Source organism: Lynx rufus, unplaced genomic scaffold (genome assembly GCF_022079265.1).
Source record: "Lynx rufus isolate CCGP_SWC_20201006 ecotype Redwood Valley unplaced genomic scaffold, mLynRuf1.p SCAF_2, whole genome shotgun sequence".
Taxonomy (NCBI): Eukaryota; Metazoa; Chordata; class Mammalia; order Carnivora; family Felidae; genus Lynx; species Lynx rufus.
The window spans coordinates 209,967,165-209,991,300 of NW_025814834.1; the positions used below are offsets into that span (position 1 = coordinate 209,967,165).

The window sequence follows — 24,136 nt, forward strand, 5'->3', positions numbered from 1 at the left end:
GGGGCTGCGAGAGGCCACTCAGCAGGGGTGTGGCAGATTGGGATTACGGCTCAGGGCCCTGCCTCTCTGCCTCTGAGACCCTAGCCTGGAGCCTCGTCTCCTGGGCTCCCGGGCTGGTGGCCCTCCCTCGAACGACAGTGCTCCCTCTCCATGCAGCCAGTGTGCTTGGAACCCTCTGTCCCCCACCGTCCCCTCATCCTCGAGGTCAAACGCAGGCCGTGGGCCCCTCATTGTGCCAGCCCAGGCTTCAGAGCCAGAGCCCGTCGGAGCCTGGCTCGACCGCCTGTTCTGTGGCCGTGGGGCGATCTGACAGCTCTTTGGGCCTCGCCACCCTCATCTGCAAAATGGGGCTCAGCTACCTTTCCTCACCCCTGCTAGATCTGTCATCAATTCCACAAACATCAGTGGAGGGTCTAGGGAGCCCCAGCGCCTGTGTGGGCATCTGGGGGGAGGCCGGAGACCCAGCCTCGGTCCAAGAGGAGACCCAGGGCCCAGTCCCGGGGCTCTGCACAGTCTGAAGTGAGTGACAGGGTCACAGCACAAACAGAGCCAACCGACAGCAGAGGGTCTGAGTCCTCAGTCTCCTAGGAGGAGGAGCCCAAGTATGAATCCGTCACTCATCTGTTTGTGCATGCGTTCATTCCACAAGGAGCACCCGCTCCGCGCCAAGTGCCGTGCTGGGCAGGGCCCACATCGTGCACACACCCGTCACCCGTCACCCGTCACCACCCTGATGAGCAGATCGGCTCCAGGTGCCGCCTCTCGGGACCACCCCCCTTTCAGCGCTGTCCACTCCCCATCTCACTTGTCAGGTTTTCCAGGAAGCAGGAGCCTGAGACGACACTTGTTGGCCGAGTGGATCTCCTCCTCCTTCACCCGCATTAGCCTCTGCAGGGCCAGGCACCAGTCTTGAGCCACGGTCATGTTCAGGTTCTAGGGTTGAGGAGGCCAGTGAGGTCACCACACAGCCGGCCGGCTCCCCAAAAGCCACACAGGACCCTGCAGCATTCAGGGTGCCCAGAGGGACAGGAGCCGGGAGGTCCGAGAGCTCGACAGGGGCCACCCGCTCAGCCATAGCGGGTGACCGGCTCCCCGCTGCAGACCCCGAGTAAGCTCCCCCAGCCCGGGGTTCAGACCCCACCTGGCACCCCTCCTTTGAGAGGGACACAACCTCCCAGCCGGCTTCTTCTCCAGCCCGGGCTGAGGTCCAGGAAGGGGCTGCTAGATGGACTCGTCATCGTGCAGAGAAGAAAAACGTCACCACGCAGCCAGCCCCCACTCGATCCGAATCAGAACCTCCCCCCAAACCAGAGGCCGCACAGCCACGGGGAGCTTTGGCCACTCGTGCTGCCTGCGGGAATTCAGAAGCCAGGAGCATGCCTGGGGCCTGGGCTAAGACAGGAGCCCTCTCCCACTTTGCCTGCTGAGTCTGGGCGCTGCCCGGAGCCCAACGAAGCCGGGCCAGTGCTGCGTACCTGGTAGGTGCCGTGCAGCGTGCTGATGAGGAAGGTTATCTGCTCTACGACAGCCAGGTCCTTCTGCAGATCCTGCAGCTCCTGGAAGAGGCGCGGGGGGCCGAAATACACCTTATCTGGACGGAGAAGAGACCCAACTCAACTTCAGGGGTGGAGAAGGTGCCAACAAGGACCCAAGCGTCCACTCACCGCACAGGAGAAGACCTGTCGCCCCGGAGATATGGCACTAGAGACACAGAAGGAAGCATTACCAGGCTCTTGCCCCGGTGGAGCCCCTAGTCTACTAGGGGGACAGATGTCACCACAGGTGGTTTAGCACCTAGGGTCCGGGCCACACTCAAAGGGTCACAGGAGGCCAGAAGATCGAGACCCAACTGTGCCTGCAAGCGGTGAGGAACCTTCACGGGGCTGGGGATGTAATGGGCACGGCCAAAAAGGAGAACGGCACGTACAAAGGCACTGTGGCTAGAGGAAACCCAGAAAGGGCAAGTTGTTCAAAGATGTGCCGGGGACCTACTGGGTGCCAGATTCTCTTGCAGGTGTTGGTGACATAGCTGCAAAGCAGACAGATAGGGTCCCTGCTCTCGTGGAGCTTATGAACCAAGTGACGGGGGACAGGGGCAGCAGCCAATTAACAGCAATTAAGAACAATGATGGAAGGCACTAGGGAGAAAGACATCAGGGCGCGGGGACGGTGAGGGTGTCCAGACCTCTGGTGATCACACACACGTGGTAAGTACTGGGGCCACGTGGGGAAATCCTTGAATGCGGAGACAGGGAATGTGGGCTGTAGCCTCTAGGCCATGGTTCCTCAAGCTGAGGTCTTATGGAATCCCAGGGGAGGGCTTATCTGGGGGTTTAGATGACTATCTAGAAAACAGATGCACAGGGGCGCCTGGGTGGCTCAGTCGGTTAAGCGGCCGACTTCGGCTCAGGTCACGATCTCGCGGTCCGTGAGTTCGAGCCCCGCGTCGGGCTCTGTGCGGACAGCTCACAGCCTGGAGCCTGTTTCAGATTCTGTGTCTCCCTCTCTCTGACCCTCCCCGTTCATGCTCTGTCTCTCTCTGTCTCAAAAATAAATAAACATTAAAAAAATTTTTAAAAAAAGAAAAAAGAAAACAGATGCACATCCATGGGGCGCCTGGGTGGCTCAGTCGGTTAAGCACCCAGCTCTTGCGTTCGGCCCAGGTCACGATCTCACGGTTCGCGGGTTCGAGCCCCGCATCAGGCTCTGCGCTGACAGCATGGGGCCTGCTCGCTCGCTCTCTCTCTCTCCCACTCTCTCTCAAAATCAAAAATAAACACATTTTTTAAAAATTAAAAAAAAAAAAAAAAAGACCAGATGCACATCCTGAGTCACCCGGATACCGTGACTTTCAAGCCGCATTTTGCTGCGTGGGGTCAGGGCTCCTGTGGACTCTGGTAGTGAGTGGTCAGGCAGGGACGGAGCGGAAGCGAGGTGTGCAGGGGAGGGAGGTAACGCACTCACGCCAAGAGGGGGGCAAGAACAGACTCGCCAGCGGCCCGGGCGGGTGAGCCGGTGGGGAGTGCGGGTCACCGTCCACGTGTCCTGGGGTGCGTGCAGGTGTGGACAAACCCAAAAGAACCTGGCCCAGAAGAGGGCCACGCCCAGGGCGTGAGCGATTTGGTTCCAGCGAAACAACATCATCCATCACGTTCACGCTGTTAATTTGAATTTCATTGTTTTGAGGCTTCATTTTTATTCCATTTGTGATTTCGTTTTGGCTTTATGGCTGTTCAAGGGACATACGAGCCTAAGGAGCTTATTAGAGCTAGCCTTATATGTGCACCTATTTGAATAGCAACGTAATAAAAAAAAAATCAGTCGAGGCCGATGAGGCTTCAGCAAGAATTCTTTTTTCTTTCCCCCTCTTTCAGGGAGTCTGGCCGTGGATGACTCTAGTTTGAGAAATGTGGCCACGGACAAAACAGCCACCGAAGGGGGGGCCCCAGAGTGGTAGCAGTAAGGCAGAGTCAAGCTGGGGTAAAGGCACCTCAGAGGAAGACAAACGGGGCCGATGAGCCCCTCGCCAGGGGCTTCTATGAACCATGGAACAGCCTTCCTGCTCACAAAACCCAGGGGAAGAGGCACAAATCTGGGAGCAGGCGCGACTCTGCAGCCCAGCCCTCCTAGGGCAAGAGCGCATGATGCAATCACTCCCTCAAAGTTTCCAGAATTGCTGGCGCGGGACAGAGTCGGACCGAGCAGCCTCCTGCCTGTGGAAGGTGCCTCAGGCACAGCTCCTCTCTGCCAGCCCTGCAGCGAGGCCCCCTTCACTCATTCGACAAACATCCCTTAACCCCCATCGCACACCAGGCTCTGGGGCGAGGGCTGCAGCAGAACCGCCACCAGTGATGGTGACCATAAAACCGGGCCCCGAGAGGGGCGCCTGGGCGGCTCAGTCGGCTCTGGTCATCATCTCACAGTTTGTGAGTTCGAGCCCCGCGTCAGGCTCTGTGCTGACAGCTCGGAGCCTGGAGCCCGCTTCGGACTCTGTCTCCCTCACTCTCTGTTCCTCCCCACTCACTCTCTCTCTCTCTCTCTCTCAAAAACAAATAAACATTTTTAAAAAATTTTTTTTAAAAATTAACAGGCCCTGGGAGCAGGGGACAGGGGGATCTGCCCATCCAAGGGAATCAGAAAAGGCTTGTCTGCAGAGGTGCTATCTGAGCTAAGAGGAGGAAGGGCAGACTAAGCCAAAATAGAACAGCAGAAGATTCTGCAGGCGGAGCCTGGGAGAAGGCCCTGCGGCCGGAGGGGTCTCTGCCCCTCAGGAACCCAGAGGCCCGGTGTGGCCGGCCCAGGGAGGGTGGGTGGACAGGTGCCCAAAGGAGGGGTGCACGGAGCCCGCGAGGACCTGGGACTTTACCCTGAGAGCAATGACAAGCCACGGGTGGGTTGGGAGCAGAGGGGGACACACACAGATTGGATCTGCATCGCAAGAGCCAGCTCCGGGGGTGGGTGGAGGATGGACAGGAAGGGCACAGAGGTGCAGGGAGGGACGGCAGCCCCACGGAGACGGCTGGGGGTGCGGGGCTGGGAGGCTGCCGGCCACACTCTGCGTTCTCGATCTCCTTGGGCCCCGAGCCTGTCCCTGAGGATGTAGGGGCCTCAGTGAGTGTCACCTGAGCCCTTCCCCGCACGGAGGGGCAAACTGAGGCACAGAGAGGAGGGACAGCCGCCGAGGTCCCGGAGGAGGCAGGCAGTGGCCAGGTAGTGGTGGAAGTCTCACCAGGCACGGCGCACGAGTGCTTGAATGGGCACAGACGTGCTGGAGGGGGTAGGGGCGGGGCGGGCGGGGCCGGGGGCGGGCATGCCATCCCTCGTGCGGCAGGACGTGCCTGCAGGACGCGCGTGCGCAGGTGGGTCGTGGGTATGCAGCGTGCAAACCAGCAAGGGCCTCTTGGCTGAGTGGCCCGTCGTTCTGGGGTCCCCACACAGGGCCCCCAGGCCTGGGCGGCAGCGGGGCGGGTACTCACTCTGGGCCTGGCCTGCGGCAGAGGCCTTCTTGGTGCCAGCGTGCTGGATGAGCACGTTGTCCTTGTCGTAGGAGCTGCCATCCTGGCCCACCTCCACCACCTGCACCTGGGGCAGTGCTGTGTTCCACTTGACCACGTACTTGGGCCCCAGGGGCACCAGGCTGCTGATCTCCAGCTGGCCCCTGCCAGGACACAGAGGAAGCCCTGCAGGGCCCGCGGCACCCCAGGCCCAGGGCCAGCCCAGGGCACACCAGCTCAGCCAGGCACCTCGCGACAAGCGTAAGACCTCAGGCCAGAACCAAGCGAGGCAGAGCAGGGACCCGCCGATGAGGCCAAAGCACCGGGGTGCCCAGGCCCCAGCCCAGATCCAGAATCACATGCCCCAAGGCCCCGAGCCCCCAAACCCCTACCTGTGGTTGGCAGGCCTGAGGAAAAAGACAAGACAGAAGGGAAGGTCATTACCATTAGTGAGTGACTTCTAGGGGACTGAGACAGCGGGGCCGGGTGTGGGCAGCGGGGGTCACAGGGGGCCTTCTCCCTGAGCTGGGCACCAGCCTCTAGTCACCTGTGATTGCCACAGCGGCCCTGCTGGAAACTTGTATTATTCCAGACAAGGACACTGACGCTCAGAGAGGTCATGCGACTCACGCCGAATCCCCCCCACACGCTCCCTGCCACAGTGGGCCACCAGCATCCCCGTCACAGCTCATACCAGGCTAGTCCCTGAGCCACAAGAGGGCAGAGCAGGTATTCATCGGCTATGATGCCTTAAAAATCACAGGGCTTGAGTGAGTGAGGGAGAGAGGGAGGGAGGGAATGGATGAGGCAGCCGTAAGCACCACCCACACTGATCTAGAACAGAAGCTTCTCTGTCCAAGTCCGCTCTCCTCCAGTACCGGCTCTCCTCCAGACCCGTGAACTGGCATAAAGCAAGGACCCAGGAAGTATCTGATGGATTAACGGATGGATGGATGGGTGGCTGGAGGGTGATGGGAGTCCCAGGACAGCCCCACTTGCTCCCGTTCCAGGGCGCGTGAGCCCCAAGCATGGGGACCGTCCCCAAATCCGCTCCGTGGCCGTGCCTGCACCAGGTACAGAGCCTACGTGAGTCCCCTCAGGCGTCCCCCACCCCACGTGCGCTCCAGCGGGCGGGCAATAAGAGAGTCGGGCCGGGATTCAGATTGGAGTACAGGCGATTTCCCTCTGGACCTCAGCGATCGTTGCCATGCTGGTGTTGCCCTGATGTTGGTCAAAGTGTTATAAAATACTGAGAGCAAAGAGCCTCCTCTGCTTGCTGGATGGGTCACAGCTGGACGGGTCACACAGCTGGAGCTCACTCCGTCACAATCCCTGACACGTACAGGGCCAAGCAGGGGACACAAGTGAGTAAAGTGGGCCAGGTGGGGACTCCTCCCCAGGAAGGGGGCCAAGTGGCCCAGCTCCAGGCCCCAGTGGCCCGGGCAGTGTAGGCCCAGAATGCCGGAGCCTCAACTTTTCCAGAGAAGTCAAACGTCTCGGTCCTTGTGCGAACTCCCGGTGCGAGCCTAATAAGAGATTTCTGGAGGTCTGACGCAACCCACGGGGCACAATCGCCCTCACCCTGTCCAGGCTCTGATTCTTTCCGGCACAGTCTGGAAGCCCCGCTCTGGGCATTTCCACCACCTCTGACTCAGAACGAGGCAGCCAGGCTCTGTAGGGAAGACGATGCCCTGGGCAGTGGGGGGTGGGGCGGGGGGGGCGGAATTTCTTGAATTGCAACGTGGCTGAAACTCAGGAGGCTGTTCAGTTACCAACAGCAGAGTTCCAGAACAGACCAGTCTGTACAAATGGACAGCTGTTGGCCCAAAGGCCGGGGGTTGGCCCAGATGACCCTTCCATAGGCTCCCCAGTTCCGGGTACCGGGGACAGAGCAGGCCAAGAGGGCTGGGAGAGGAAGCTGGAATGTCTGAGACCTAAGCCGAGCCCAGAGGGCACCCCATCACAGAGAGGCCGGTCTGGGAACTGGGACACAGCAGGAGGGGGTCCCTAGAGAGTGGTCACGGCCCAGACCCACTTACTTGAAGTTGATGTTGGCACAGACCAGCATGTCATTGAGTAGGAACACCCTACGCTCCTTGGACTTGATCAGCTGCCCACGGTCACCGTACACGGTCTCTGTCAGCGTCTCACATAGGAGCAGCTGCCGCTGACCCGAGGTCAGTAGCTGCGGGAGGGGGACAGAGCAAAGTCAACACCCGCAACACACACCGGCTGCGACAGGGACGCCAACGCACCAGCGGGCCAGGGTCCCCTCGTTGTGCACGAAGGGGACCGGCGCAGGGGGCACCGGGGAGGAGGCCAGGGTCCCCTCGCTGTGCACGGAGGGGACCGGTGCAGGGGGCACCGGGGAGGAGGCCAGGGTCCCCTCGCTGTGCACAAAGGGGACTGGCGCGGGGGGCACCGGGGAGGAGGCCAGGGGACCACACGCTGGGTTCTCTGACCGCCCGCCTTGCCCACAGCCAGCACCCCTTCTCGGGGGTGACCGGTCCTGGCAGCCCACCGCCCCCGCCCCCCCCCGTGAGGAGGTGTGGCCTCCCTCAGGGAAAACTCCCAGCCTGGAAGAGGTCTCAGCCCTGCACCCTGAACCGAACGGCCTGGACCAGCCTTGCCTCACGAGGGGGTTGGCACAGATCTGTCGTCCAATGAGGCGACCCTCCGAGGAGGCCGGAGACCTTCGAGCCTCAAGCACCTCAGCAGGCCTTTGCCAATCTCAGGCTGGGCACCAAGAACCCCCTGCCCGCACCGGGACCACCGTCCTGCCCAGGGACCCACCGGGAAAACATCTTTTTACTGACAAGGATTTTTTTTTTTTTTTTTTCCCAGAGAGAAGGAGAGTATTCAGCAAAATTCATTCCCAAAACCCATGACTCCGATGACAAGAGTCATCCTCCCCTCCCTCCTCACCCCTGCTGGGAAAGGGCAGATCACCCAAAGCTTCCCCGCCCCCCCGGAGAGAACAGCCTGTCATTCTCCACAGAACCATGTTTTCCGATCAACGCCAAAGCCTGAACGGCACCAATGCCCTTTGCGTGTTGGGCACTGCACGTGGCCCTAAGTCTCCCACTTCCTGTTTCACGGGCTCCGCAGCCCCTGAGGCCATCCCTGTCCCCAAAGGAGGAAGCCATCCCCAGCCTGGGCAGCGCTGGGTGCGACAGTGGGGAGGCCCCACCGCTCGCAACACAAAAGGGACTCAGGGGTCCCTCGGGAGTCCCCGCGTAATGGCTAAGGCTGGGCTCCCCTGTGTCACTACCTCCTCCATCAAGCTGCCGCCAGCACATGGAAACAAGACTGGAGGCCCGAGGACAGCAGGCCCCCCAGAAGGTTGCCAAGAGCGCCACGACCCGAACCTTGGAAGGAAAGTCCCCTGGGCTTCTGGAAACCACGCCCCTGCCCCTCAGGCAGATGAAAAGAAAAAAAGAAGAGCGGATGTTGCACAAACCCCCCTCTGGAGGGTCCTGAGCAGGCACATTTTGAAATAGCCGGCAGGGTTCCGTTTGGGGCGCGCCCAGTTTCAATTCTGCTTTTCCCCAGGGGATGGATGGCAAGAGGAAAATCACCGGACTGGTCTCAGAACTGGCTGAGATTGTCCAAGGTGGGGGGGGGGGGGGGCCTAGCTCGAGGCAGGCGCAGTGCATGGCCACCACACTGCCACCACATCCCACACGTCTCAAAAATGCCCCCACTTGACAGGTAGAGAAACTGAGGCTCAGAGCCTTCTGTTCCTTGTCCAACACCAAACAGGTCTTCCCGACCTCCAGCCAGTGACCCTGGCCCCTTATTGCCTGGGTCCCATCGGGGACAGAGCTGAAGAGAACAGTGATGCTGAAGAGAGGGATTTCCTCCTGCCCAGCCAGGTCTCCTCGCACCCCCCCCCCACAGGTGCACAGGTGTGCGAGGAAGAGAAACCCCTTGGTTACAGACAAGGGGGCCAAAGGAGGGGACAGGAGAAGACCCCTCCCAAGTGCAGCCTGTTTTTCAAGAGACATCCTGAAACAGAAAGCTGGTGTGGGGCAGGTTAGGGAGGCCTGCCTGGAGGCGGGGACAGACTGGGGACTGCGGGGGCAGCCACTACTCAGGTGACCTTCCTGGCAGGAAGGCAGGCCAATGTGCCAGCTCTTCCAGCCCCTCAAGCAGACCTACAAGTCTGGACTTTCTAGGACATCCTTCCATTTTTGAATGATGGCAACCGATTCCACCTTCTTGAAAATACTATGTGGGCCTAAAAGCATGTGTGTACGGCCTGAGTTTGGCCTGAGGAGGGAGAGTCTTAAGAGGTGGGACCTCTGATGCCTAGAACTGCAGGGAACCCCACAGGCTACCTCGCCCGGGTTTCCAGGCTCATGGTGAAGATCAAAGACGACAGTGTAAGTTAGTATCATATACTGTAAAGGGCAGTCCGCCTGGAAAGGGCTGTTGGCCATCTGGCAAGAATTCCCGTGCTCTCAGAAAGTTCCACCCCATGTGGCTGAAATCTCACTGGCCTTAGTCACTAACCTTACTTCTGCTTTCAGGGCCCACAGAGCCAGGAGGCTCCCAGTCTTGCCCCAAAAGATCTGAACACCTCCTATGATGACCTCATACGATGTCTCTGCCCCAAAGAACAGCCACTGTCCTTGCCTATGTCCCCTGACATGGGGGTCACCCCACTCTGAGCCATCCCCACCAACCTCTGCCCTCCAGTGGGAGAAAGGAAGGTGGGGCCCAGGGGGCAGGGCCTCCCAGATCTAGGTGCGGCTTTGAGCCGCTCATGTCACGCGCACCAACAGGTGACTCTAGGGGACTCCAGTTTTTTGTGCTGGCTTTTCATGTTGAAAACAAGGTTCTCTACAGACTCATTTGAAAGTTTTCCAAGGTTTTGGGGGATTTTTTGTTTTGTTGTTTTTACTAGAATGTTCCTGAGTTACAGTCCCAAACCATGGCCTGAATTTCTCATCTTTCTTCTTTAAAAATAACACCAGGGGCAGAGCGCCTGGGTGGCTCAGTCGGTTGAGTGTCCCACTTTGGCTCAGGTCATGATCTCACGATACGTGGGTTCGAGCGCTGGTCAGGCTCTGTGCTGACAGCTCGGAGCCTGGAGCCTGCTTCGGATTCTGTGTCTCCCTCTCTCTCCGCCCCTCTCCTGCTCGCACTCTGTCTCTCTCTCTCTCTCTCAAAAATAAATGAACATTAAAAAAAAATTTTTTTTTTTTAATAATAACACTAGGAGCGCCTGGCTGGCTCAGTTGGCTAAGTGTCCAACTCTTGATTTCGGCTCAGCTCACTATTCCAGGATTGTAGGATCAAGCCTGATGTCCCTGTTTGGGATTCTTTTTCTTCCCCCAGCCCCCCCCCCCTCTCTCTCTCTCTCTGCCCCTCCTCCCCCTCTCTCAAATTAAATAAATAAACATATAAACATATAAATAAATAAATAAATAAATAAATAAATAAAACACTAATAATGACAACAGCCACCTTGTATTAAGAACTCTGGGTCTGCTGCTTTGCCGACGCCTCCGTTTGCCTCACGGCAGCCCTGGGGTCAGGCCCCACTGAGTTCTCCTCGTTTCAGAGGGAGCAAGTGAGGTTCAGAGAGGTTGGGTGATTCCCCTGAGGCCACACAGTGAGCACCACTGGCAAAGTCTGGATTCAAAACCAGACTCTTGACTCCAGAGCCTACTTGTGTCAAGCACGATGCTAGACTCTCATTTCTGGTGTCTTTCCTGGCAATGACACTGGTGGACAAAATCGGCTTTTATCCTAAAATAATGTGAATGGTAATGAATGGGGAGGAGGCGGTCAAGACCCCAATCCTCGGGGTTAGGTCTGCGGGGCTCAGAGGGGAGCCAGGAAACCCTCCCTCGGAGAACACTGCCATCTAGTGGGTGGCCGAGGGGAGGAGGCAGAGTGACAGGTGATAAAGGCTGCAGAGCAGGTAAAGGCGTGCAGGTGGTTGGGGGTGGGGGAGGGGGGACCCTGGCACTCACCTTGTTGAGGCTGCTGCGGTCACTGACGCTCTTGGTCAGCTGTTGGATCTCGGCCACCTGGTCGGCCAACCGCTTCTGCTCGTTGAGCTTCTCGGCCAGCGTCTCCAGCTCCGTGAGGGCAAGCTGCAGGGACAGCCTGTCCGGGTGGCCCCTGGGGGTGTTCTTCAGCATGTCCTGCCAGGACCCCGAGAGAGCCGGGAATGAGAACCGCACGCCGGCAGACCCTCCTCCCCTGGCCTGGGGTCAAGGCCTCACCCTCCCACCTCCTGCAGAGACCCGATCTGAAGGTGCCCAGCTTTCGGCCAGGACAGATGGTATCGAACATGGAGTAAGGACTCCAGAAATAGCTAATGAACAGAAAAATAAAATAAATCTCTGGATCAATCCCTAATTCACTGATCAGCAGTTTCCTGAGATGAGAGCTCCCTCCTTCAGCTGGAAGCTCTGAGGACAGAGAAGAAAGTGCTGGGGCGGCCCTCGGCCTGGCGACCCTCCCCCCCCCCGCCAAGCCCGGCGGTGACGGCTCACCCCAACTAAGGGCCCTGGGCGATCAGGGAAGGGGTTCCGAGCTCCGGGAGCCCTGCGTGGGGACCAACGCTCCCTCTGGAAGCCTGACGAGGCCAAAGCCAGCTGACTGAGCAACTCCCCACTGCCGGGACCCCTCAGGCCCCGGGAGGCCACAGGCTGTCACTCCCTTCCGGTCGCCTGGGCTCCTGCCCCCGCACCCTGCAGGTCCGTGGCAGCCCGAACCCCGCACAGTACCTGAAGCAGGAGGATGAACTGCGGGAACCTCTGGATCGGCTTCACCATCAGCCCGTAGAGCGTGACGCGGTCGGGGCTGCATACCTGCCGACGCTGTTGGAGAAGGGGCGGAGCCGTCCGCTGACCTCCTGAGGCGAGGGCCCAGCCACAACCTGAAGCCCCACCCGAGCCAAGCCCGACGGAGGAGCACAGCCCCAACAGGGCCAGGTCCCCCCCCAAAAGGACCCGCCCCTCACCTCGCCCATCTGTTCCACCTGACAAACCTCCAGATTCCCAGGCTGCTTACGGATCTGTCCACCTCGTCATCACCCTCCTCTTGGGGGGCAAGAGGGACCGATCCTCTCCCCCCAGGACGGGGGATGTCCCAAAGGAAAGGGGGGGTGGCATCCAGGCCACAGCGATGATGTGACACCCGAAGCTGGGCCGCAGGGCCCTCTCCCTCCTGAGAAACCCGTGAGAGGGGCCCACCTTGAGGAACTCGAGGAAGGCAGGCTTGGTGAGACAGGCCTTCTTGATGATGGACATGGCGTTGGTGAAGTTGTTCACATAGTCGCTGTAGACGTCTAGCACCATGGACTTGGAGAACTGGGATGGGCACGGGGGCAGGGAGGGAGGGTCACTGTGACGTGAGGGGAAGGGCGGGCGGCACCCCTGCCCTCGGTGCCAGGTACCCAGAGGCTCGCAACCAGCCCTGTGGTCAGGAGACCTGTCGCCCCGCTGAGGGGACGAACCCAGGCTCCGAGGGGTGGAGAGATGCCCACGGTCCAGGGAGGGAGGGGCGGTGCTAAGGAGAGACCAGGGACCCTCCTCCTCTCCCAGCAGGGTGACCCGGGAAGGCGAGGGGAGAAGGGACAGAGGTGGGGGCAGCCACGATGCCCCTTTTTGCATTTCCTCACCACCCCCAGGAAGTAAAATGCCCTGGGCCTCCAGCCCCGAGGACAGCACTCCTGACCCCAGGTCCTTGTCCGCACTGACCAGGATATCAGATCTATTGAATGCTGGGGTTTGCAAAACCATATATATTTTTTCCTTTTAGCAGAACCCAGTGATCTAAAACAGATCCACTGACTTGATGCGCCCACCCCCCACAAATCTCTTTGGGGTTCACAGACTGCAGTTTGAAAAACCAAGAGTCCCCCCTCAGATGGGGGGCCTGAGCCCCGAGAGAGCCCTGGAGCTGGCCAAGGTTACAAAACTGAGCTGGGACCCAGCCGGGCCTCCTGGAGAGCAAGCCAGTGCACCTGCCCCTTGCCCTGTAGCATAGAGTCCTCTGGGGGCCAAGGCCATGGGATGGGAAAGCATCTCATATGGTGAGCAACCTGTGGGTACTCGGAACAGCCGCCCCAGCAGGGCCAGAACGGTGAGCTGGCTTCCCCAGCACCCTGCCCGCAGACATCTCCAAGGACCCACTAGAAGCTGTCATGTGCACCCCAGCTTGGGCCAGGCAGACTCAGGCCCTGCTTCCCCCTGACCCTGTCAGCTTGGACAGGTGACCAGGTGGAGGCAGGAGGCTGGCCCGGATGACATCCGGGACAGGGCTGCGGTGTTCACCTTGGTGGGGGCCGGGGAAAGAGAATCTGGGATACCTACTGAAGCCACGAAGAGGTCCCCAATCTTCTCGGTGGAGTCCCACTCGGCCACCCGGGAGGACAGGGCTATCTGGAACATGGAGTGGCAGTGTAGGATCTCCTTCACGCGGAAGAACACCACCTGGCACTTACGGGCGCTCAGCACCTTGGGTTCCATCTCCATCAGGGGGTTGCGGTAATCCTGCGGGGCGGGGGGGGGGGGGGCGGCAGCGGGGTGAGCACCCCAGGGCCCGGCCACAGCCCCTCCCACCCAGTTGCCCTGCCAATCAGAACTCAGCAGGCCATGTGTGGACCTTCCCGGAGGCAGGAGGTGGGAGGGCACTCATCCCTCACTCCTCACCGTCCTTTGGGAAGGGTCTCCATGAATGTAACACTCCTGGCCCCTCTTTGCCCACCCACAACCCACCCCCGTGACTTAGGTGTCACGCTGGACTGGGGGAAGAGGCCGCCTGCAAACAGCCCCGTGGAGGCAGGCCCCGAGGCCCAGGCCGGCCCTGGGCAGCTCTGCCCGTGACTGAGCCCGCGTGTCGAATGGAATAGTGGTGGCGATGCCCCTCTGGCAAGTCCCCTGGCCCCCAGCCCTAGAGCCACACCCCCACCAGCCATCAGGAACACGGTGATATTGTCATCTCTCCCTGCCTGCCGCCCGGGCTGCCCTTGTGTGGCTCCGAACTCAGGAGGGGCAAGAGGACGGTGTCATCGACACCCCACGACCCCCAACAATTCCCTTCCCCGCTGGCCTGTCTTGGAGTCACAGCACCCCCAGAGGAGTCACCCCTTCGGGAGTGCAGACGACAGACCGGGGCGGCAGGGTTACTCCAGTCACACGAGCACTGACAGAGCACGAGGGGGTGCATCCACTCCAGCCTCGGGCGGGGGAGGGGGGGCCCAGGATGATCCCGGATGATGGGAGACGTGGCCCCTCGCCCGGGGCTCCCGGCCTGGTGAGGAAAGCACGGTCCCTTCCAGGCACAGAAGGGTCCACACGCCCTCTACTCTAGAGGGCACACCTCACTTCACAGACCCGCGACTCTGGTTCAGAAATGCAGTCTTCCTGCCAACTCCCAGGCATCCCCATAAAAGCGCTGGCCTGTGGCTCCTTCCCCTTAAAACTGCCCATAACCTCCCTACAAGCCCTCCTTACAGAGTGTCCCTCTGGGGTCCTCCCTGCTGTCTCCCCAGAGGCCCCCGGAGTCGTACCTGGAGGACCCGCTTCAAAGACTCCACGTAGCTGCCTTCACTCTGCACGATGGAGCCCAGGATGTGCCTCCGGACCACCTGCCCGGGCCAGAAAACACAGTCAGTGGCCGCACCCGCCATAGCACAGAGGGAGCACCCGCTGTGTGCAGAGGCCCCGGGTGGCCGATAAGGAGTCCTGGCGCCAGAAGAGCTGAGGGGCTGCAGGACGGAAGGGACTCGTCCCTCCCAGAGCCCGCTCCTGGGACCACCGGGGCCCGCGGGCCAGCGTTGCCCTCCAGAGCCCCGCCTACAGATGGGGGGTGTGGGGTGCTGGGCTCGAGGCCCCCGCCAGGCCGCTCCTCACGTACATCCAGGGATAGGGAGTCACCACCCCTCCTCCAAGGGGTCAGGTGGCCTCCCACATCCTGGGACAAATGGGGGAGAAAATTCTTTCTTGGACGGAACAGAGATCTCAGCTCCCACCCCTCGTAGCTCCAACCCCTTAACCAACCCCCCTCCCTCAGACGGGATCCCTCAGGGTACTCTCCACCCCACCGGGTGAGCTCCACCGCAGGCCAAACAGCCCAGTGCCCCCCAGCCCCCCTCTCGCTGGCCCCTTCTCTCCTCGGCCCACATCAACACCCCCCTCAGGTGCAGCCTGGCCGGCAAGAGGCTGGGAGCCCTCGCCTGGGCCCAGCAGCACAGAGGGGGCAGGTGCATAAGCAAACCCCGCTGCACAGTGGAATCACACGGGCGTCTTTAAAATGCTGTCACCTAGCTGCCTCCCCAGTCATTCCGACTGAGTCGGTATAGGGCACTACCTGGGTATGGGCGGGGCGGGGGGGAGGGGGTGGTGAGAGCATCCCAGGTGATTCCTCTGTGCCCCCACAGCCGTCCTGGGCATCGATCCAGCCCCTACCCTCTCCCCCTGCCCCTCTGGACACCTCCTTCCCACCTCGCACACCTCTGTCAGCAATTCCCACGGCCCCGCCTGGGACCCAGGCCTGACTACGGCCCGCACGAGCCCCAGGGCCGCAGGATGGGCCAGGCCCACTGTCCTTCAGGCCGCCCCACAGCCAGATGCACCGTCACGGTCACCGATCCCCAGGTGCCCAAGCCGTTCCCAGAGCAGAGTTCTCGACCACAGCACATAGACACTGGGGGCCGGGTGACTCTTGGGTGTCGGGGACTGTCCTGCAGCATCCCTGGCCCCCGCCCACTAGATTCCAGGAGGACCTCCAGTTGCGACAACCACAAACGTCACCAGACACGGCCAAATGCCCCTGGAGGGTAAAATCACCTCGGCTGAGAGCCACTGGCCCAAAGTAACTCATATTGCCTGACCGGGAAACACAAGAGGCTCCGGAGGAGAGAGACGCGGCCAATGCCAGCAGGAGCAGCCGGGACTGGCTCGCGCCTGGCTCTGACGGGGACTCGCCGCGCGCGGGCAGGGGGTCATCACCTCAGTGCTGGGGGCAGGGGGGTCCAGGCGGGTAACAGAGAAGAAGGAAGCAGGCGGACGGACTCACGTCCTGAGACGTGAGGTGTGGCCACCACATCTCCTCTCCCTGGTTTTCAAAAGAGGCCAAGCATCTCCTCTGCCAGCCAAAAGAGGGGCAAATCCTTTTTCGCACCTGCTGCCCCAACGCGACTCACTCAGTGTCCCCACAATGGGGGAAGCCAGGGGTCTCCCCCCACCCACCCCCCACCCCCCCCGTTTCATGCCTCATGGCAACATGCCTGTGCCTGAGGCCCGGAGCAAAGCCCCCGGGGTCCTGGTCCCGTGTGACACTTCAGGGGAGGGGAGGCATGGCCCAAAGACCCCCGAAGCCTGGGAGAAGCCCAGAGATGGAGGGTGGGCTGGCCCCTCTGTAGTCTCCCAAGTTGGAATAGCTCAATGCTTTCCAACCCTTCTGTCACTGTGGTCTTCCCTGCAAATGACATCTCCCGTGTGAAATGATTAAGCAGGAGCTGCTCTCGTCACCCTGGGGGTGGGAAGAAAAGGCTCTGAATGCCGGCCCCCCCGTCCCCACCCCGGGACAACGGCATGGGACCTGCTGGGCCCAGTCTGGAAGTCTGCGCAGCAGGTGAGGAGAGAACGAGCTGAGGCTCGGCCAGGAGGCCCCGCTCACCCCTTCCCCTTCAAGACCCAGACCCGCGGGGTCCCCAACCACCCCTTTTGCCCCCAAAGACCCCCGGCACCCCACCCTACCCACAGACCTGCTGAGGGCTCAGGCCATCTGGCATGGGGCCCAGCTCCGGGGCCGGGGGCTTGATGTCCGTAACGCTGACCTCCAGGAGTCCCATGTCCTCCTCCTCCGAGTCACCTGCAAAGTCAGATGGGCTGGTGACACACGCAAGCGAGGATGACCTAGACTGTTCAGCCCCCCAGGAGTTGGGAACCACCCTGGGCCAGGGTCCTGGGGCCGCACAGGGTCAGAGCCCACAAGCTGCACTCACTGCTGCGCTCTGCTAGATCGGTCGGTCCGTAAATTAACGGGAACGAGCAAGGGGCCACAGAGCAGCACGTCCAGGGCCTCCAGCTCGCCCGATCAGCTCTGCCAGAGTCCCTGTCCCTGCTCAGACCCGCCCACTCCTGGCCCGGAGTAAGCCAGGCCGCCCGTGTCTCCATCACATGCACTAAAAATAGTTTTCTTCTGGATGCCCAAAAGGGGGAAGAAAGTAAGCCCCAAGAAGAATGGGGCTCTTTGGCTGTGCGTTTTCAAGTTTTCATCACAACTAATGCAGACAGACCCAAAGGGAAAAAGTTCAACTGGGCGATGCAGACCCGAGTGGAGGCAGCTCTCGGACAGAGAGCAGGAGACAGGCCAAGGATCAGGCAGAGAGAGAGAGAGAGAGAGAGAGAGAGAGAGAGGTCAGGCAGAGTGTAGGGACCTGGCTTTGGACGGTTCTGCCCCCACAAGAGAGACACAGGCACAGGGAGATGGGACCCTAGCTGCTCAGGACTCTGACACCCAGTGGGGGTGGCCGTGGGGAAGCTGAGCAGAAAGAAGGGGCAGCGACCCCTGAGCGGGGGGCCGAGGGAGCAGGGACACCCGGGCGGGCCCTTACCTGAACAGGAGACAGAAGAGGAGGAGGAGGAGGGACAGCGGACGACAGTGTGGGGGTGGGGGTGGTGAAGGCCCTCCTGCCTGGCCCACATGGTACCCCGGGCATCACTCCGCACCCACCCCAGCCGCCGGCCCCGCGGCTTCCTCTTCCCCCATGCGCCACTGGGCAACATTCTTGGCCAGTGATCCGAGCCCTGTCGTGGCTATTAATAACACCCGGGTGGGAGGGTCACTTTGGGGAAGGCTCTGGGCCGGCGGGCGGGGCGGGGGAGGGCCGAGGGAGAGCCCGCTGGCAGCCTGGCCAGTCTGGGGGTGGGGAGGGTGACCAGGGACCGCTCGCGGCCAACCGGCCTGTCACCCTGTCCACCCTCCAGGCCACCCCACCGAGTCTGAGAGGACCCCTCCGCCCATCCGCTCCCCGGTCGGGGGCCGGGGCTCTCCCAAAGGTTCAGGGTTGTGCCAAGTTCACGCAGTGCTGGAGTAATAAGCCTATTTCACAGATGAGGAACCTGCCGCTCTGAGAGGGGCAGAAGCCTATGCAAGGTCTTGCAGCCAGGGGGCCGGGGAGCCGGGACCTGAAGCCAGACCAGAGAGCTGCACACGACTTCACTGAGTGACTGCCCACTGAGAATTACACCTGCCACACAGGAGCCAGGAGCCGTGCCGGGCTCTTTCCACGCACTGCCTCGCTCACTCTCACCCCGGCCCCTGAGGCAGATGCACAGATGAGGAAACTGAGGCACAGAGAAGGTAAAGCACGTAACTTTTCAAGAGGGCACAGAGTCTCGAAGGCCTCCCTGGCCTGAACGCCTGTGCTGACCTGGCCCCCGTCTCTCACTGGTCTCCCGGACCCTCACTCCAGCCACATGAAGCCTCTGCTTTATCCTTTCTGTCCCTGTGTGTCCCCAGGCAAGCCACTGAGCCACTCTGTGCCTGTTCGCTCGTCTCCAGATGGACACAGGACAGCCCTGCGTACCGTCCGGTGTTGATGAGGATTGAGCAAGGAACCACAAAGACCGTAAGAGACTGCCTCGCGCACAGTAAGTCCCCGATACATGTGGACGATCGCGACAATCCTTTCTCGAATGTCTCCTACTTCCCCACTCCTGGGCCTTTCCACACGCTCACTCCTGTTCCCTGCCTCACCCCCCCCCCACCCTGCTACCTAACTGACCCGCGTCCTCCTGCTCCCAGCCCTTCCCTGACCGCTCATTCGCACTGCACTCCTCCCTGCTCCTGCCACATTTCCCCACCACTGCTTGTCCGCCTCTGACCGTCACTTCCTGTTTATATTCCTGGAAGAAATGCTGCTTCATTCATCTTGGTGGCCCTGCGCCCGGCACGGGGTGCGGCTCTCAGTGGGTGTTCAGTAAGTACCGGCTGCCGGGCCGATGGGTGACGGATAAAGGAAAGGGTGGGAGCGTCCAAAGATGAGGCCGGGTAAGCTGCACAGCATAAGAGGCGGGGGGCCCAGACGGCCAGGACAGAGACCAAGGGCAGGGCCGCTGGGCCCCAGACCAAGGGAGAGGCCCCAGGGCCCCCAAAACGAGGTAGACCATGCCTGCCAGAGGGTGGGAAACTAACTGGGACCAGCCAGAGAGGACTCCGACCACCGAAGGAGCCCAGAGCCCGAGTGACTTCGCCCACCGTCCCCGCTGTCACAGAGCCGAGTCCTGACCCTCCCGCCAGCCAGGCCCACGGCGCCTCACCGAGGACGTCCTTCCTGTGCAGAAAGGACACTTTGCGCATGACGGCCATCCTCGTCTTCTCCAGCCCGTCCCTGGTCCCGCTCTTCGCAGCCTTCATGAGCTGGGTCATCTGAGCAAAGGCAGAGGGGCTCATCAGAGAAGCCGAAGGAGAGCCCAGGACGCCTGCCACCAAGGGCCACGCCGCCCCACGCAGGCCTCCCAGCCGGGGCCGCGCACATCATGACCCCAGGGCCCGTTCACTCCCAGGGACGGGGCGGCAGAGGCCAAGGGGGACAGCCAGGCAACGCCGCCCAATGCATCCCAGGAAGGGGTGAGAAGGGGCATTTGTGCCCTGGAGATCACCCCGGAAGAACCCTGTTTACTGGCAAAAGGAGGTCTTAACCCGATGTCTCCCTTCGGGACAAAGTGCACGGGTAGGCGTCAAATGAAGGCAGTGGCATGACACAGGGGAAAGACCCGAGGCCTGGAGCGCCAGGCCTGGGTTCAAATCCCAGCCGCGCCTCTCGGGACAAGTCACTTAGCCTCACTGAGCCTCAGTTTCCTCACTGAGATGTGCCAGGGTCTATGAAGACTAACGGGGGCCAGGGAAGCACGCTGGACAGTAAGATGATCCGCGCAAACGGCAGCGGTTACTTTGGGGGCAAGCAGAAGGAAGTGAGTTCACACCCCCACCCCATCTGCCAAACCCAAGTGAGGCCCCCGTCCCTTGCCCCCCAAAGCAGCCAAGTTTCTGACTGCGCCGAGGCCCGGGAAGGGGAGGGAAGGCCGGAGCTGCCACGGAGCCGAGCACAGCTTCCCCGGCGTGGGGACGGACCGCGGCCACCACACCTCGCGGCAGGCAAAGCAGGATGTGAGGCGGGAGAGGACGCGCACCCAGGAGGGGGAAGCCGCGAGCTGAGCACTGGGGGAGCCCGGGGCCCGCAAACAGAGCCGCTGTCCCGGAAGTTATCCCTGCACCGCCCCCCAGCCCCCAGCCCTGGCATCTTCCCCGACACACAGTCAGCCCTATCCCACAGAACTTTTCTCAGTGATGGAAATGCCGACTCTCGGTGTGCCCACAGGGGGTCCGCCAGCCACCAGTAACTCCTGGGCCACCTGAAAAGCGGCTCTTGTCACTAAGGACCTGAAGTCCCGGTTATATTTAATTGTAACTGATTTAAACGTAAAGAACCACATGACTATCATAATGGGCAGCGCAGTTCTAGAACACTCTCTCCTTCCTGAAACTCTCTGCTGAAGGCGGAGAGCACTCCCCTGGGGGGCTCTGGTCCCTGGAGGAGGAGGTCACCTTCCTCCAAGCAAACCCCCTGGTCCCCAGTGGAAGGACCCCGAGCAGCCGGCCTTGCCAAAAACCCATTGAGCGTGAGGCCTGGGGCACGGGGTGGTGGTGGCTTTTCAGGAACAATGCTGACTTCTGGAAACACCCCTCGCCCCCCCCCCACACCCCGCAGGAGGAAAGGGAAGTCCCCTGGGGCCTCCCTGCATGGAAATGGTAAAATTCTTCAGTGGTGATTCTTGGCTTCTAGGAGTGGGGCTCGGGGGTCAGAAACACCTGTGATAATCTAAGGAGAAGCACGGATGTCCGACCCCAGAAACTACACAGAGATGCTCGTCCTCCTCTGGGGGTTGGGAGGGGTCACAAGCCCCAGATTGGAAACCTCTGCTCTGAGCCCAGTTCCTTCCCGGAAGAAAGCTGGGGCAGGTGGCTATCCTACAAACTCCCAAAGCGGTCTTCTCTTGCCGTTTTCCTGGGCAAAGAAGAGCAGCAAATGAACATCCCGGAAGGTGTCCCCACCATCAACCACGGTGCAGAGGCTGGACCAGGCGTCTGATTCCAGGGTCACAGCCAGGGCAAGAACAGTGGTCATAGAATCTTCCCTTCGAGGCTCCCTCTCCTCTCGGGGCCTTCGCCTTCTGAGAAGTTAAACCTGCCCCCCTCAGGTCACAGGCCCCCCAAGGCGTGTGTATAGGAACTATAAAGTGCCTCCCCTCCCCCGCCGCCGCCTCCTCCTCCTCCCCCTCCCCCTCCGGGGAGGCCTCGGGTTCTGATGAAACAGGACGTGGCACAGGATGGACAGCAGACCCCGGTTTGAATCCCGGCTCTGCCACTGACCAGCGCTGTGACCATCAGCCAGTTACTTCTCTCCAGCCTCACTGATGCTAAATGACAGCAGTAAGACAGCTGCCTCCCCGGATGCCCTGGGGACAAAACAGTCAGGTGTGTAAGTAATAGTGGCCACCACCCACTGAGCTCTTAGGTCACACCAAGCACAGCACTGAGCACCTTATAGATCTGAGCTCACCTAATCTTTACATCTATCAGGGGGCCGGTAGTCTTAATGCCCCCATTTCACAGGTGAGGAAACCAAGGCTCAGAGAGGTCAAGAGACCTGCCCGGGATCACAAAGAGAGGAAGTGGTGGGACGGGGATTCAGAGCCAGGCCTGCAGGCCTCCACAGCACATAGTAGGTGCTCAACTAAGAGAAGTTCCTGCTGTCGGTGTCATCGTTATCCAGAAGTCTGGGTCTCATCTAAGACCAAGGTGTTATGATTTCTCCTACAGGCTTCCTTACCCTGGATCTCTCTGAACGGCTCAGGGCGGGAGGAACGTTCAGCATCACTCACTAAGGCTCACATCTCTCCAGGCGTCACCCAAACCCACCGCCACAGTTACCAAATTTGCGGATTCCTGGGCCTCGGTCCAGACCTACAGAATCAGCATCTCTGGGGGTGCAGCCCAGGAATCTGCATTCTCCAAAGCACCCAGGTGATTCTGAGGACCCCAGAGTTTGCAGACCGCCCCAGCCCAGCCCAGCCCACCCCCCAGGAATTCTGGCACAGTGACAGTTTCACTCGGAGAGAGAGGCGAGAACGTGGAAAGGAGCAGGTGCCGGCACCACCGGTCCCGGCACAGGTGCGAGAGGCGGCCAGGCTCCGGCGTCGGGGCGGGCCCCTGCCAGGCCGCCGGGGGACAGACAGACAGTACCTTACAGTCGTACTTGTGCTTCAGCGCCTGCACGTCTCTCCCCCCGGCTCTTAAAGCCAAGATGTCTCTCTTAGTCCTGGCGTATCTCTCCTTTAGCCTAGTCAGGTCTGGAGAAAGCTGGAGCCCCCAAGCAGCCAGGCAGAAGGAGAGCAGGTGCGAGGAGCAGGCGGGACGGGAGGACACAGACAGGACAACAGAGGAGAAAGGAGACCAGGTGAGGTGGGACGTGGGGCCTGGGGATGGCTCCCGCCGGGGATCGGCTCCAGCAGCGTCCCACCCCAACGCGCAGGCAGCGGGGGCTGGGAGTCCTGGCTGCTGGGGGGCCAGGGGCAGGGGACCAGCCGGCCCCGCTCAGAGAAGGGGAACAGTGCCTAGAGGACAAGGACTGTGTCTCAGGCATCCCCCCATATGCCAGGGGCCAGCGAGGGGCTGGTGACACAGGAGGTCCTTGGCAAGTTTGGGAGATGGATGGATGGGCAGGTGCGTGGGCAAATGCACAGGAAGACGGGTGAATGGACAGAGAGCTGGTTGGACAGACGGATGGACTGTAAACAGAGGGATGAGTGGTTGGATGGACAGACAGAAAAATGGCTGGATGAGCAAATGGATAAACTTGGCTGGAGGACTGCAGATCTGGGTAAATGGACAGACAGACGGACAAGAAGATGGATAAAAACCCAGGGGGACCAGGGGATGGATGGAAGCAGTGCCGTGCCGGTAAATATTTAACATGCGCTTCTCCAAGAAATAGACCCCTGCTTTGTTGGCTTTCCATGATGTCACTACACCACCGTGGCAAATTTCAAGCCACTAGTGTGACGTCGCTGAATGCGGAGTTGGAAAGAGCGCGCAATTGGTTCCTAGTTCTCGTGAGCTCGGAAGAGCGGACTCTGGCACACAGCTGCAGGAAGGAGTGGGCAAACAGAGCAAGGGACGGACGGACGGATGGACGGACGGAGGGCAGGTGGGCGTCTGGATGGAAGGAGGGGTGGCTGACTAGCTTACACGCCACCTGGGAAGACGGATGGATGGAGAGACAAACACAGACATTCAAACGCATGAGCAACACTGACATCCGGTGAAGCATTCAGAACCCCAAGAAGGTACTACTTCCGGAGTAGACCAGGAAGGGGACCACGAGCAGGAGCGCTGGAGGCAGGCGGGCCTGGGTTTAAGTCGCCACCCCCCGCTCACTAGCTGGAATAGTGTCTTCACCTCTCGGAGGGACACCTTCCTCACTGGGAAAGCGGCCCGGATGATAACCACTTCACGGAGTTACTGAGAAGATGGAATGGGAAACACGTGTAGACCCCAAGACTTAGCAAGCGCTCAAAACATGGAAGCTAGTATTACGCTATCTTTCAGATTGTAAGTGCTCAATATTTGTTGAATGGGTGGATAGTTGGTAGGATGGATGGACGGATGGAAGGATGGATGGACGGATGGATGGAAAGATGGATGAACGGATGGATGGATGGATGGATGGATGGATGGATGGATGGATGGTTGGATGGATGGACGGATGGATGGACGGATGGAAGGGAGGGAGGGAAGGAGGGAGGATAGAAGGAAGGATGCTTGGATGGATGAATAGATGGGTGCATGGATGCATGGACAGAAGAACGATGTATGTTCTTTCAAATCTTGTGTGATGTTGAGTTGTATACCACTTACTGGCTGCGTGACCCTAACCATATCATTTAGCCTCTCTACACTTCTGTGTTAGGGTCTCTGATCAATAACATGAGACTCTTAATCCAAATAACACCAACCACTTTAGGGTATCAGGAAAATCACAGGAAACCGCTTTGTAAATTGTACCACACTATGCAGAGGCTCACTATTGTCAATGCAAAGAAATC

General features: G+C 60.3%; 1 protein-coding gene and 1 long non-coding RNA gene across 6 annotated transcripts in view; one reads left to right on the plus strand and one right to left on the minus strand.

The window, feature by feature from the left end:
* ARHGEF10L (Rho guanine nucleotide exchange factor 10 like) overlaps positions 1–17,757 on the minus strand; it is a 72,098-nt gene extending 54,341 nt beyond the window's left edge. Inside the window, exons 1-13 of one of the 4 annotated variants that reach the window (XM_047083248.1) lie at positions 17,581–17,757; positions 16,729–16,835; positions 14,530–14,607; positions 14,130–14,270; positions 13,331–13,510; positions 12,209–12,325; positions 11,741–11,833; positions 10,979–11,152; positions 7,034–7,179; positions 5,387–5,401; positions 4,977–5,158; positions 1,476–1,591; positions 806–933 (exon numbers count right to left, since the gene is read on the minus strand). In XM_047083248.1, the coding sequence (XP_046939204.1) occupies positions 806–933; positions 1,476–1,591; positions 4,977–5,158; positions 5,387–5,401; positions 7,034–7,179; positions 10,979–11,152; positions 11,741–11,833; positions 12,209–12,325; positions 13,331–13,510; positions 14,130–14,270; positions 14,530–14,607; positions 16,729–16,835; positions 17,581–17,752 (1,649 nt within the window). In that variant the 5' untranslated portion in view covers positions 17,753–17,757. The remainder of the gene's footprint in view (positions 1–805; positions 934–1,475; positions 1,592–4,976; positions 5,159–5,386; positions 5,402–7,033; positions 7,180–10,978; positions 11,153–11,740; positions 11,834–12,208; positions 12,326–13,330; positions 13,511–14,129; positions 14,271–14,529; positions 14,608–16,728; positions 16,836–17,580) is intronic. The other 3 variants (XM_047083251.1, XM_047083250.1, XM_047083252.1) reach the window with 3 other exon arrangements.
* A 156-nt stretch (positions 17,758–17,913) lies between these two features.
* LOC124514890 (uncharacterized) lies at positions 17,914–23,693 on the plus strand. Of its 2 annotated transcripts, XR_006962689.1 has the most exons (4): positions 17,914–18,329; positions 18,489–21,506; positions 21,852–22,202; positions 22,371–23,693. It is a non-coding gene; the product is annotated as an uncharacterized LOC124514890 (long non-coding RNA). The 2 variants fall into 2 exon arrangements; XR_006962688.1 differs by having other exon boundaries at positions 21,852–23,693.
* Positions 23,694–24,136: the final 443 nt, after the last annotated feature.